At 35.0% G+C, this 14,038-nt stretch overlaps 2 protein-coding genes across 2 annotated transcripts in view; both read right to left on the bottom strand.

Annotated features, from left to right (window-relative positions):
- The window catches only part of Cbr-twk-42, a gene marked incomplete at both ends in the record, with an annotated part of 5,740 nt that extends 875 nt beyond the window's left edge, over positions 1-4,865 (bottom strand). The window contains 7 exons of the mRNA XM_045238539.1: positions 629-707; positions 757-886; positions 1,522-1,897; positions 2,991-3,073; positions 3,783-3,911; positions 4,187-4,355; positions 4,656-4,865. Of these exons, the coding sequence (XP_045091381.1) occupies positions 629-707; positions 757-886; positions 1,522-1,897; positions 2,991-3,073; positions 3,783-3,911; positions 4,187-4,355; positions 4,656-4,865 (1,176 nt within the window). The remainder of the gene's footprint in view (positions 1-628; positions 708-756; positions 887-1,521; positions 1,898-2,990; positions 3,074-3,782; positions 3,912-4,186; positions 4,356-4,655) is intronic.
- A 2,496-nt stretch (positions 4,866-7,361) lies between these two features.
- On the bottom strand, positions 7,362-12,733 carry CBG24630 (the record flags this gene model as incomplete). Its single annotated transcript, XM_002648335.1, has 9 exons — positions 7,362-7,418; positions 7,676-7,782; positions 8,297-8,467; positions 8,523-8,629; positions 8,677-8,774; positions 9,631-9,759; positions 9,806-10,073; positions 10,682-11,168; positions 12,640-12,733. 9 exons carry the CDS (start codon positions 12,731-12,733, stop codon positions 7,362-7,364), a joined length of 1,518 nt encoding a protein of 505 aa, XP_002648381.1.
- Positions 12,734-14,038: the final 1,305 nt, after the last annotated feature.

Here is a 14,038-nt window from a genome sequence, read left to right as displayed (position 1 = left end):
TAAAGGTGGGGGGGACAGGAGATTTTTCGTAGTTTTTTTGTAGCTAGAGTATGCATTCTACCGTGACGGTGTACAACGCTTAATGTCACTCTGCGTACAGCTGTCATCCTCGCCTTTATGTATGCATCCGAGGTGCCGCTCTCTCTTTGCCCGCGTAGCTCAGTCGGTAGCGGCGCCGCGCCCCCAATCCTCGTCCTCACAAGTTCAACTCCTCGAGGGACATATTTAGACGGAATATCGAGAACATTATTTTTTCATGTCCCCCCACCTTTAAGAAAGATTCTCAATAAGAAATATTCTCAGTAAAAAATCTTAGTGAGAATCTATCTTACTATCAAAATCTCTTTTAGTGAGAACTTTTCTTAATGAGAATTTTTCTTATTGAGAACCTTATCTAGTGAGGATCTTTTTTAGTGAGGATATCTCTCAGTGAGGATCTTTCTTAGTAAGCATTTTTCTAGTGAGAACTTCCCTTAATGAGGATATGTCTCGATTAAGATAGAGTTTTCGAATTTTCAAAGCCGAATCATGCTAATGTATACTTTTCTTAATGAGAATCTTTCTTGGTAAGAATTTCTCTTAGTGAGACTATTTCTTATTTAGAAAGATTCTCACTAAAAATTGCTACCTTTATCTGACTCGTCGTCTGTGTTCCACTATTCCTCATTTTCGCTCTCTCGTCAAACTTCTCGTTGAGCATTTTCTTTCTGAAAATGTTCCCATTTTTTTTGACCATTTTCCGATGACAAAACTCACTGATGATTGCTCATGAATCTCATCAGAAGCTTATTTCCCATTTCCATATTCTCACTGTACTTCGTTGCCACGTCGCCTTCGGTTCTCATTGTTTTCTTTTTTGAAGGGTCGATGGAACCGAATTCCGATACTCCAATCGATTTTTTTCGGCTTTCTTCGGCTGGAAAATTAATTCCAAGTGAGAATTTTTCTTAGTGAGGGTCTTTCTTATTAAGGACTTTCATCTAGCCTAGTAAAAATCTTCCCAAGCGAGAATCTCTGCTAGTGAGGATGTTTCGAAATAAGGATTTTTCTCAGTAAGAATATTTCTTAGTTAGGATCCTTCTTAGTGAGACCGATCCTTAAAGGAGGCCAGACAGCAAACATTTTGGGGGACAGTTTGGGCGACGAAATCGCGTCTTCGCGCCCCCCGTAGCTCAGCCGGTAGCGGCGCTGTACCCCTGAGCTGCTGTCATTAGTTCAACCCCTCATGGGGGTTCTCTATGCAAAATATCTGGAAAACTTTTTTTTGGTGTCTGGCCTCCTTTAATAAGGAGCTTTTTTTGGTGTCTGGCCTCCTTTAATCAGGAGCAGTGAGGAACTTTCTCAGTCCTTAGTGTGAATTCCTCTTAGTGAGTACCTTTCTTAATAAGGATTTCGGCTGATGAGAATCTTTCAGTTAGATGCTTACTTAGTGAGGATATTTCTTAATTAGAACCTTTCTCAGTGAGAATTCGTTTTAGTGAGGGTCATAATTTGAATTTCTAGCCTAAAAATGGACCATACCTGCCACTGAGAGAGTTGTCTTGAAATCGTTTTCAATCCTCTGCACAATTTGATTGAACAAGTACTCCAATTGCATTTGAATCACATTAATACACATTGAAACCACTGAAAGTCCGCCCAGAATGAATACGATTCCTCCAACGGCCACCGAATGATTTGGGGTGAAATCTCCGAATCCAATTGTTGTCATTGAGATGAAAAAGAAGTAGACGGACTCGAAAAATGTCCAATTTTCGAAATATGCAAAATAGGCAACACATTGAGTCATCCAGAAGAATAGGACAATGAGGACGAGCAGAAGAGGGATGGGACGAGTGCCATCTGGATTTGATTGGGTGGATGAGGTTTCCATTAGAGGTGTCTTGTCGATGGAGCCCTGGAAATGAACATTTTTTAAAGAATTTTAGTATTTTTCAGTTTTTTATGTTGTTTGGAATTTTGGAATTTTGGATTTTCAGAATTTTTTGTTTTTCGAGGTTTCTGGAGTTTCGGAATTTCGGAATTTGAATTTATTTGAAGTTATTGGGTTTTTTCGAAAGCCTGGGACTTTTTGGAATTTTAGAAGTTTTGGAATTTCGGAATTTTGCTACTTTCGGGATTTTGGACTTTTTTGGAATTTTCCGAATTCTGGGTACTTTTGGAATTCCGGGGAGTTTTCGGATTTTTGAATTTTTGAATTTTCGGAGTTTTGAGATATTTTGGGAATTCTAGAAATTTCAGAATTTCAGGAATTCTGGAGTTTTGAGATTTTGGAATATTAGAACTTGTGGAATTTTCGGAATTTTCGGAATTTCGGAATTTTCGGAAATTTGGATTTTCCTTGATTTTCGGAATTATTTGTATTTTCAAGAATTTAATTTTTTTCTTTTTTTAAAATTGAATATTTAAAATTTTGATAATATCCAAAATCCTAGTAATCTCAGTTTTGCAATTCTGAAAAAATATTAATCTCCCACGCATTTTTTGATTTTTAAAAAAAATACTTCCCATATTTCTAGATATCTCAATTCTTCAATTTCTCAAATTCTTCAAAAAATCCCATTCGTACTCACATTTTAATCACCCAATTACCTCTTAATTGCCCAATAAACCCCGGTCATCTTCTTTTTGAAATTCTTTCTCAGTAAAAAATGTTATGATGTGAATTTCCCTGTCAGTTGTTTGGACGAAAAAATTGTGTAATAATTATTTTTTTACATGTATTTTGACAGAAAAATGACAAATTGCTCATTTTTCTTGACAGGTGAGTTCCTAAACCCCCAATTTCCCAATTTTCAGTGATTTTTGAGCATCTAGATTTTTATACGCCAGCTTAAAACTCGTTTACAACATCCACCGGGTCAGAAATGTCACAAAATTGATTGCAACTAATTATTCTTTTCCTCTTCGCTCGGTTCTCTCGGAGCACAAATGAGCAGTTGGCGGGTCCAGGAAAAATGAAAAGGTGTCAAAATAAGAAATTCTCTCACCTCCTCCAAACTCTGGACTTTCCGCCGTCGAAGCCTGGCTTGCATCTTTTGGACCCACGGACGTCCAATGTTTTGCCAAAAGTCTGGAAAATGGATTTATTTGGAAATTGGGGTACAAAAGTGGGAATCTCTCTTAATGACGATGTTTCTTAGTGAGAAACTTTCTTAGTGATGATGATTCTTAAAAAGTATTCTTAAAGGTGGGGGGACAGGAGATTTTACGGGGGATTTTTGGGGCCAGAGTATGCATTCTACCGTAACCGTGTACAACGCTTAATGTCACTCTGCGTACAGCGGTCGTCCTCGCCTTTATGTATGCAATCGGGCGTGCGCTTTCTCTTTGCCCGCATGGCTCAGTCGGTAGCGGCGCCGCACCTTCAATACTCGCCTCGACAAGTTCAACTCCTCGAGGGGCATATTTAAACAGAATTTCGAGAACATTATTTTTTCATGACCCCCCACCTTTAATGAGAAACTTTCTTGTTAAGGATCTTTCCTAATAAGGACCTTTCTTGTTGAGGACCCTTCTTAGTGAGAATATCTCTTAGTGAGGACCTTTCTTAATAAGGATCTCTCCTAAAAATTTTTTTTCTTAATAAGAACCCTTCTTAGTGAGAATCTTTCCTTGTGAGGATCTTTCTTAGTGAGTATATTTCTTAATAAGAATATTTCTCAGTAAGGCGTTTTCTTAGTGAGGATCTATCCAACTGAGGATTTTCTTATCAAGAATTTTTCTTATTGAGGATGATTCAGCACTTTTTTTTTGGAATTTTTGAAAACTTCCAAACTCACGATCCACAAAATAGAAAAGCATATTTCCCCAATCGTTCAAGATATTGATTACTATCGGTATTCCAATCATCGCATATAGCATAGTACACACACGTCCCCATATGGTCACAGCAGCCAGGTCACCATAGCCTGAATTTTTTAAAATTGAGTTAAATCGGAAATTCTCGAAAAATTTGAAATTTTTAAATTTTTGTTTCTCCAATTTTTAGAAATACCTTAAAATTGTTTTACATTAGATTTTCAGATTTTTAATAAAAATGTTTTAATTTTCAGATTCCTTAGTTAGAATCCTTCTTAATATTGATTCTCTCGCCCCGTGAGAACCTGCTTTAATGGTAGGGATGTTTCTCAGTGAGAATCTTTCTTAGTGAGAATCTTTCTTATTGAGGATCGAAACAACTCACCAATAGTTGTATAAATGGTGCCCGCATAATAAAGACCACCCCAAATATCCCATCTCGTCTCCATTTTACTATCAATTGTGATACCCATCGCCGCGTCGTATTCCGACAACACCCTTCTCAATTTGGTCTCTGAGAATTCAGAGGTGGTATTGAAAGTTTGGAACATATTCTGGAAATCGACTTTTTTTCTGAAATGGTTTTTCCTAATAGCAATGAATTTTTATATCAATTGAAAGCTGGAAATCCGAAAAATTCAAAAATCAAATTGGATTTCAAATATGACAAGTTTGAGCCAAGTTACGACTTTTTGAAAATGACGGTATCCCAAAAGAAGGACATGGAAATTTTAAATGCTCATAACTTGACTTAAACTTGTCCATTTGAAAATCTGAATATATATTTGAATTTCCCGTAATTTCAGCTTTTCAAATGTACAAAAATTATTTTGAAAATATAAAAATTTGGTTACCTGCAACCGCTGCACAAAGAGCTGCTTTGCTGCTATACTAGTTCTCAGTATCCGCATGTTATCCTCGTTTTTTGTCATTTTTTCATGTTCCGCTTCGCACAGAATGAATAATCCGGCTCCTAGGAAACTGTAGAGTATCAGAACGCCAATTTTGGCCAGGTGGTGTAGATGGTACCGCTCATAATTGACGGCTACAAGATTCCAGAACATTCTGAAAATATTTAATGATAGATCCAACTGTTTTTTTTTCTCTCTCTCTTTCTTTCTCTAATTTCTCAACAAGAAACCTTCTCACTAGCACTGTTCTTACTAGGGAAGGTTGTAATCGGGGGGGTGGAACTTTGGTATGAAGCTTATATCATTCGAAAGCTGAGGATGAGACATTTTCAAATCTGTATTCAGATTTTGCTGAGGAGCTACCAGTATCGAGAAAATCAAGTTTCAAATTTGGCTCAAATTTGACTCTTAAGGGCGCCTCCCCTCTTTCTTATATAGATTGGGGGAAGGGAAACAAACAGCGAGCAGTGGTGTAGTGGCGAGGAGGGATGTACAGTAAGCGACTAGATGCAGGTTCAGACCCCTTCTCGCCATACTTTTTTTGCGTTTTTTTTCTGGATTTTTGAAGGATGAAAGAAGGATTTTTAAAAAAGGATAGTAAGAAAATTTCTCACTAACTAAGGTAAGGAAGGTTCTCACTAAGAAAAATGATTAATAAGAATGATTCTCAGTAAGAAAAATTCTCACTAAGAAAGCTCCTTATTAAAAACATTCTCACTAAGAAAACTTCTCACTAGGAACGATTTTTTTTTAATTTTCAGAACTACTTTAAGCTGTAACTTACATCATTTTGATTTGGGTAATTGGCTAATTAGCCAAAAATAAATAAATTAGTCCAAAAATAAATAAATAAATATTTTGAGCCGTAAAACTGAGCCGTCAAGTTGAAAAGTGAGAAAAAAAGAAGGAACTGGGAGATTTTTTGGGACACGAATGTGTATGAAATGCGATATCACTGATATCTTTCGGAGGTCGATTCGGAAGAATTCTTTGTGTGTACTTTTTTTTGAATTGCTGTCTAGCACGAAGGCTCAGATCGAGAGAGCAAGAATTGAAACACAGATTTCCGCAAAGCCTGTAATAGAAGGGCCCCCCGCCCCACACTGTCAAGTTTGAGCTCAATTATCTCGGTTCCTATAAAAGATATCAAAAATGCGTGAACTGATAAAATGTATAGGATATTATGATAAACAATTTATCAGTCAGGAACCAAGATAAAGTGGCTCAATTGGCTTAATTGGCTCAATTTCAAAAATCTCACCGTTCATTCCCAAAAAAGTTTGGCATTTTTCAAAAATTATATATTATCAAAAAAATTCTAGTGAAGAATGAAAAATCTCTCAATCTCATAATTTTCAAAAAATTTCACACTTCTCAATATCTTAGTTTAATAGAAATTTCATTCTCCAGGTGTTCACCACATTTTCGAAAAATCTCTCAAAATGAAAAAAAAACTCACATCTCTAGAAATCACTGATCCTTTAAATTTTCATCCTTGAATTCTCAAAAAATGGGCTAAAATTCTGAAAATTTGTGTGAAAATGTTCCAGAATAAAAAAATTGGGATTTTTAAAAATCCGATTGTCAAATCAAAAATCGACAATACTGAACCTAGACTCTTGCTCCAAAAGCTTGTTGGCAACTGGCGTGGAGTGATCAGATTTTTTCTGCGTCTCCTTGTTTCCCTTACTCTCTACCTTATCACTTTTTATCACTCTTTTACCTCCTTCTGACCATTTGGTTTTTGTTGAGAGAAGAGGAGAATTGGGGAAGAAGGATGAGCAATATTTCTTGTCATTGGGGTGTTCTGGGGAATGCTTTTTTTTGATAAACAAAAAATGTTTAGATCTGAAAATCTGAAAAAAAATCAAAAAGTCTTCAAAAAATTGATTTTAAAAATTCACAAAATTTTCGATATTATTGATAAATAGCAAATTTTCAAGGTCCGAAAAAGTGCTTCATACTTGGTAGAGGTGTCTGAAAATTGCAGAAATCATAAATAAGGTTTGGAACTTCATTTTTGTAGTTGATGACTTTTTTGAAAAATCGCTTTTTGAAAAGTTACAGTACCAAACAAAACAGTAACAATCTTGGGACCTTTTCAGTGAAAAATGGTCAACTTGAATTCCTAGAAAAATCATTCCAGAATTTTTCGTCTTACCTGAAATGTTTGGAGTATACTAATCAAAACAAGAGCTTCATTTTTGTAGTTGACGACTTTTTTTGTACAAACCCTGGCTAAAAAAATATGAAGCTAGCAAAAAAAAAAACAGAGTCGAAAAATGTCTAAATTCTAATAGAACGCCGCCTGGACCGTCCACTTTGAGCTCATATATCTCAGTTCTTCTGAAAGATATCAAAAAGTTGTCAACTGATAAAATGTTTATCATGGTATCAGCAACATTTTATCAGTTGACCACTTTTTGATATCTTTCACAGTAACCGAGATAATTGAGCTCAAAATGGACGATTCAGGTGGCGTTCTATTAGAGTATTTTTATGGTGAATTCAGACTGAAAAAATTAATAAATACCATTTTTTTAATCAAAAAATAGGAATTGGAAAAATATACCGGTAACAGGAAAAATATTGAAAAAAAAAAGAAAATCAAAAGTTGAATTTCGACATAAATTTTAAAAAATTGAAATGTCATTCATCGCGAGAAATCTGGCAGTGGAAGTTTCTTGCACTTTTTTCGAGCGAATTCTGAAAAACTTTCAATTAATATAGAGATAATTACCGTAAAACCTGTAATAGAAGAATTATCTCGATTCCTGATAAAGATATTAAAAAGTTGTCAACTGATAAAATATTGATGATATTATGATAAATAATTTATCAGTTTACGCATTTTTGATATCTTTTATAGGAGCCGAGATAAGTGAGCTTAAAATTAACAGTGTAGGGGCCCTTCTAATACAGGTTTTATGGCATCCAAAAAATTCGGAAATACCAAAAGAAACTCTGGAAATACCAAAGGAAAACTGGAAATCTGAAAAATCTAAATATCCTAAAAATCTGAAAGTCCAGAAATTCTGAAAAACCAAAATATCTGAAAATTCCAAGAGTTCTGAAATTTCAAAAAATCTAAAACTCGGCAAATCCTGATAGTCCAAAAATCCATAATTTCCGAGAAATCTGGAATCTTGAAATTCCAATTTCCTGCACAATCTAACAGGTCAAAAGTTTTAAAGCAAATTTTGAACAAAAAATTTGAAAAACATTTGAAAAATCAAGAATTATTTTATCGTAAAGCCTGTAATAGAAGGGCCCCCCACACACTGTCAAGTTTGAGCTCAATTATCTCAGCTCCTATAAGAGATATCAAAAATGTGTCAACGGATAAAATGTATAGGATATTATGATGGACAATTTATCTGATAAATTGGCTCAAAGTTGAAAATTAGGGGACTCTTTTATTACAGGTTTTACGATAATGTTAAAATTCAAAAAATTGGCATTAGTTAACGAGAAAAATCATTCCGAAAACCTTTTTTTTTCTTATTCAAAAAGTTTTAGGGGTTTTCAAAAACGGTGATTTCAAAATTTTTATCACTTTTCAACAATGGTTTCAACAAACCAACCTTTCTCTGCAATCCTACTAATCACCAAATACATCAGGGATACTGTAACAATGCCAAGTGCCACAAGAATGAGCAAACTCAAAATTATATTGGTTTTTGTGAAACACACTTCTGAGGATGACACGGTTTTCAGTAGTTTTCTGGATTTATCTTTTCGCAAGGTCCCCAATTCTGAAAAAAAAAATAAAACTTCAAAAAAAAAATTTTTTTTTTGAAATTTTTTTACCCGACTCTGGAAGGTCCTGAACGTCTACAGAAGGCGCAACGACGTCTAAATCTGCCAGAATCTTGTTTTTATTCCCAGAAATGTCTCGTCGAATGAGTCTGTTCATTCTGAAAATTTCAGATTTGAAAAATTTTCAAAAAAAAAAATTCTTCACGTCGACGCCGAAATTTTGCCCATCTTATCCACTTCCACCTCTAGCTCATCATCAATGAAGTCGGAGAAATCAGAATCGGTGGAGAACTTTCCAGAATTCTGGAATTTTTAATTTTTGAACAGATTTTCAAATTCGGGAAGATTTCAAAATGAGTATAAACAAGGCTAGATTCTAAAAAATTTTTTTTGTGGGACTCGAAATAGTGAAAAACTACTGTAACTTAACGAGGTTTTGTCAGATTGTGATAAAAAGTATATATTTGTAATTAGTCTAATACGAGCTTCAAAATGAGTATAAACAAGGCAAGGTTCTATAAAAATTGATTTTTCAAAAAATGAAAATTTTCGTTGTGGGACCCAACATTTTTGAAAAATTACCGTAACCCTATCAGTTTAAATCTAATATCTATGAATATTATATATTTTTGATCAGCATAGAAACAGCTTCATAATGAGTATAAACAAGGCAAGGTTCCAAAAAAGTGTTTTTTCGATTTTCGTTCTGGGACCCAAAATTTCGAAAATAACGTTTTTCGAAAACATGTCATGTTTATACTCATTTTGAAGCTCGCTTCATGCTGATTGCAAATATATAGTTTTTTGTACTATCTGCCAAAATACTAATCGAGTTACGGTAGTTTTTCACAATTTTGGGTCCCAAAATGAAAATTTAATTGTTTGGAATCTAGTCTTGTTTATACTATTTTTGAAGCTCTTCTCATTCTAATCACAATGATATAGTTTTCATCAGGATCGGATAAAAACAGATCAAGTTACAGTACTTTTATCAATTTTCTGTGGGTACTTTATCCTTCTTTGGAGCCTCGTCGATTCATTTTTAACATTTTTTAGGATTTTTTTTTTTGGAATTTTATAATTCTGCTTAACAAGAGTATACTTCAAATTAATACTCAAAAAAATTTTTTTTAATTGCTCTAATTATCCCCTTAATTACCTGAAGTCTAGTATCATTCGGTGGTCTTGGGAACCCGGCAGGAATTTCATCCGAAACCTTTTTGCTCGTCATCACATCTAGATTTTGGGATTCTGATGGAGATCGATTTTTGCATTTTTCAGTTGGCACCTTAACCAAATAGTTTGTTAATTGCCCAATTAAGTTTACTAATTACCACACAAGGCATCTCAGCAGACTCCTTCATTTCCACTCGAATCATACACGAGAAGAATACGGTAGGCTTATCGGCAAACTTAAAAACTGAAGACATTTGTCCCGCTTCCAGATTCTTCTCCTTATATTCCAGCTCTTTTAAAATAAACGCATCTAGAGAGCAACCATTCTCATCGACCAACTTTTGACCAAATCCTTGACCATCGTCTACGACACACGAGTGAACTGTCATACAGAACATTTCCTTGTTGGAGCCGTCACAGGACCATCTGAAATTTCAGAATTTTTAAAATAATTGAATTTGCAGCCTAAAATGCTTCAAAATGAGTATAAACATGACCTATTTTAGTGATAAAGTGCTCAACTGATAGAATGATTATCATAATATCAGCAATTTTGACAATTGACCACTTTTTGATATCTCGGACTGGTAATCAGATACAGTAAGATATACAAAAACGTATTTTTCTATTGAAAAATAATAGTTTTTGGCTAAAAATCTTCGGAAATTAAATTTATTAACTCAAAGTGATTTTTCAGCATAAAATGATTAAAAATCACAAGTTTCTAATTTAAGTTGTTTGACACCCTCTAAAATAACGTATTTTGGTTCAAAAATTATATTTCTAGGACCACTGGGAGCTGAGATACAGCCATTTGAAGTTTCGGAAGCTAGAGACGCAGACGACGAGACGTTCTAACTGTCTGCGTCTCTCCAAAACTTCGAACGGCTGTATCTCGCTTTCTAGAAGTGCTAGAATGTTGGTTTTTAAACTAAAATGAAGTCTGGAAGCCAGATTTTTCGATCTCCAATTTTAGAAAAAGATACATACAACTTGGTTACTGTCTATTTTAGAAAAAAGTTCCCCAAAAAAACCCGTACTTATGATAAACCAAGTCTCCAACGGTTGCATGTGTCAATGGTGGTCCATTAGCACTTTCCATCAGAACCTCATATTTGCAAACAGGTGCAGATTCTTCATCATTCTGCTGTATACTCTGTGGAAGTTCCGACGCCGGCTGCATGCTAACATCCAATGCGTTCGTCACAGTCCTCTCAGATTCTGTATACTGGCACTGAACATGATAACTCCTATCAGTTTGTGTCAGGAAAACCGGGTGGAACATTAGAATCACAATTGTGTCCAGCAGAATGCCACGTGGGTTCATCATTCGCTTCCGACGAATTCCGCAGTCCGAATCCACGGGAATCACAATTTCCACTGAATTCGCTGTCGAATTTCCACGGACCCGACATTCGGACTTGTGGAAAAATCCCTTGGCATACAGATTTCCAACAAATGTGTCCTTGGTTTTCATAGTGATTTTAATATGGCGAATGTCACAAATCACTTCGGGTTCGCCTGGAAAAAAACGGTATTTTTCGAGTGTTTCTAGTGAAAAATAGTCATTTTTGGAGTGCTGGAAAAGCATTTCAGAACTTTCCGATTTGTCTGAAATTTCTAGACTATGTTAAACAAAACTGAAGCTTCATTTTTGTAGTTGACAAATTTCTTCTAGAATTAGGTCCTGAGGAGATATGCTCCGTGGGAAAAGGCGTACTCTTTGGAAGTCGTTACCACGCGTGAGCATCGTCAATTTCAGAGACTCAAAAAATTCTTCAGTATTTTTTCAATCTTTATGAAATTTTCAGATCATACTAAACAAAACTAAAGCTTCATTTTCGTAGTTGACAACTTTCTTGTAGAACTAGGTCCTGAGGAGATATGCCCCATAGAAAAAGGCTCCCCTGTTGGAAAGGCGGGTGGTGGCGCCTCTTCAAAAAGGGGGAGGGTGCCTTCTCCCACGTGGCATATCTCCTCAGGATCTGATTTCACAGAAAAGTTGTCAACATCAAAAATGAAGCTCTAATTTTGTTTAGTAATCTCTCAAATTTTCAGACAAATCGAAAAAATCTGAAACTAATTTTCAGGAATTCAAAATTGGTCCTTTTTCACTGAAAAACTCAAAAAGTTGTGCATTTTCAATTGGAAATGGTGTGTGTTTAATTCTGTGAACTAAAATCCTGTGAAAATTTCAGACTAATCACAAAATTCTGGATTACTTTTCCGGGACATTAAATAACCATATTTTTAAATTTTCCGTGATAATTACCTTAGTTTACGACTTTGATAAAGTAGTTCAAAATTGTCCGGCTACTATGAATTTTCAGATCATACTAAACAAAACTAGAGCGTCATTTTCGTAGTCGACACCTTTTTTGAAAAGTCACTTTCTGAGAAGATACAGTACCCAACAAAAATAAGTCAAAAGTTCCTTTCTCAGTGGAAAATTGTCAACTTTGAAGCTGTGGAAATGGTTTTTTTAATTTATAGATTTGTCTGAAATTTTCAGATCATACGAAACAAAACATGAACTTCAATTTTGCAGTTGACAACTTTTTTGTAGAATTAGGTCCTGAGGAGATATGCCATCCGTAGAATAAGGCTCCCCTGTTGGAAAGGCGCCACCCCCCCCCCCTTTTTTTTTCCGGGTGCCTTCTTCCACGTGGCATTTCTCCTAGGACCTGATTTTACAGAAAAGCCGTCAACTACAAAATTAAAGCTCGCATTTTGTTTAGTAATCTCTCAAATTTTCAGACAAATCGAAAAAATCTGAAACTAATTTTCAGGAATTCAAAATTGGTCCTTTTTCACTGAAAAACTCAAAAAGTTGTGTATTTTCAATTGGGTACTGAAACTTGACATAAAGCGATTTTTCAAAAAAGTCGTCAACTACAAAAATGAAGTTCTACTTTTGTTTCATATTTTCTGAAATTTTCAGGAAAATCGAACTAGTTTGACCTATTCTTTCAAAGCTCTAAAAGTGTCTTACCAACAATCCCATTTTGTATCCTTGGCACCTGAGCAGAATTTGAAAAATCCACAAAACTCCAAAATATCCAAAAGCTCAGAATATAACTTTTCATGATTATCTGAAAAATTAGAATTTAGGAGAATTAGAAATCCAAAAAAGGAAAACAGGAATTCTGACAAAATGGACAATCAAAACAGTTCATAACTTCCGGTCGATTAAATTTCAAAAAGAGGCAAAAAATTGCATGTCACTAGGTCATTTCACGGTCATTGAGAAGGGAATGATGGGCAAGAATTGGGCGAAAAAATCCCAAAAAAGGGGCATTTGTAGGTCAAAAATGGTACTTAGCTGACATAAGTTACAAAGTCAATTGAGCTTAGAACTTCAAGCTTAAGCATAGAGCTTTAAATTCAAGCCTGAGGATTTAAATTAGGGCTTAGAGCTTTAAATTTGAGCTTACAGCGTTTTCCATTCAAAATTTCAAAATTTCAGGGAGATAATTGGCCAATTAAAACTCAGAAAAGAAGAAGCTAGCAGAAATGCCAAAACAATTCCACTACTCCTTTTTCGAGAATAAATCTTTTGCCCATCCCCCATGGAACCAAAAAAAAGGATCTTCCTACTAATGCCAATTACCATCCCTCCCCCCTAAATGACCGGATACTCGTTTTGTAGTCCTTTTTGTATTTTTCGTATTCCGTAACGACCTTCGAGAAACCTATACCAAGAAGAAGAAGAAGAGGGTGCTAATTAAGGAATCGCCATGTCCAGTATACTACTGTAAGTTGTGAATTTGGCCCCTTTTTTCTAGTTGGCTTGGGCTATGGCTAGTTTGGAAGTCGAGAAAGAGGAGAAGGTTTAGTACTAAAATATCTGAAAAAAGCTAGAAATGGATTACGGTAGCCAAAAAAAGTTGAAGTTGTAAAAATTATACAAACGTGAATGTCTTAAGACTAACAAAACACAAAACTCCTATTTCAAAAGTACAAGGCGTTTTATTCTTTCCATCAAAAGCCACTAATCCTCCTACTCCTAAATCCAAATGACCATAAAGTTTGGCATTGTCCAAATTTGACACATCGCGGTCCTTTAATCCTACCAGTTCATAGACATAGTACATGCCGTGGCAAACAAAATAAGCTTCTCTGTTTTATTGCTTTTATGATGTCATCAGAAACAATAAAATTAAAAAATTTGTATCGTTTTTGCAACTGTGTAGCTCAATACTCGCTTGCATTGTGAAAAACTACCGTAACCATGATTTCGAAAAAAAAATTGAAACTTGAAACTTCAGAAGCCGTGGAACATCAAAAAAATTTTGAATTTTATTTCTCGGAATTCGCTGAATTTTTGAGATCTTAGAGTTTCAAAAACCTTAGATTTCCAGAATTCTAAGAAATTTTGAATCAATATTCCA

This window comes from Caenorhabditis briggsae (assembly GCF_000004555.2).
Source record: "Caenorhabditis briggsae complete genome, chrV, whole genome shotgun sequence".
NCBI classification, from domain to species: domain Eukaryota; kingdom Metazoa; phylum Nematoda; class Chromadorea; order Rhabditida; family Rhabditidae; genus Caenorhabditis; species Caenorhabditis briggsae.
The sequence above is the reverse complement of the archived record's forward strand: the minus strand, read 5'-3'. Positions and strand labels throughout refer to the sequence as shown.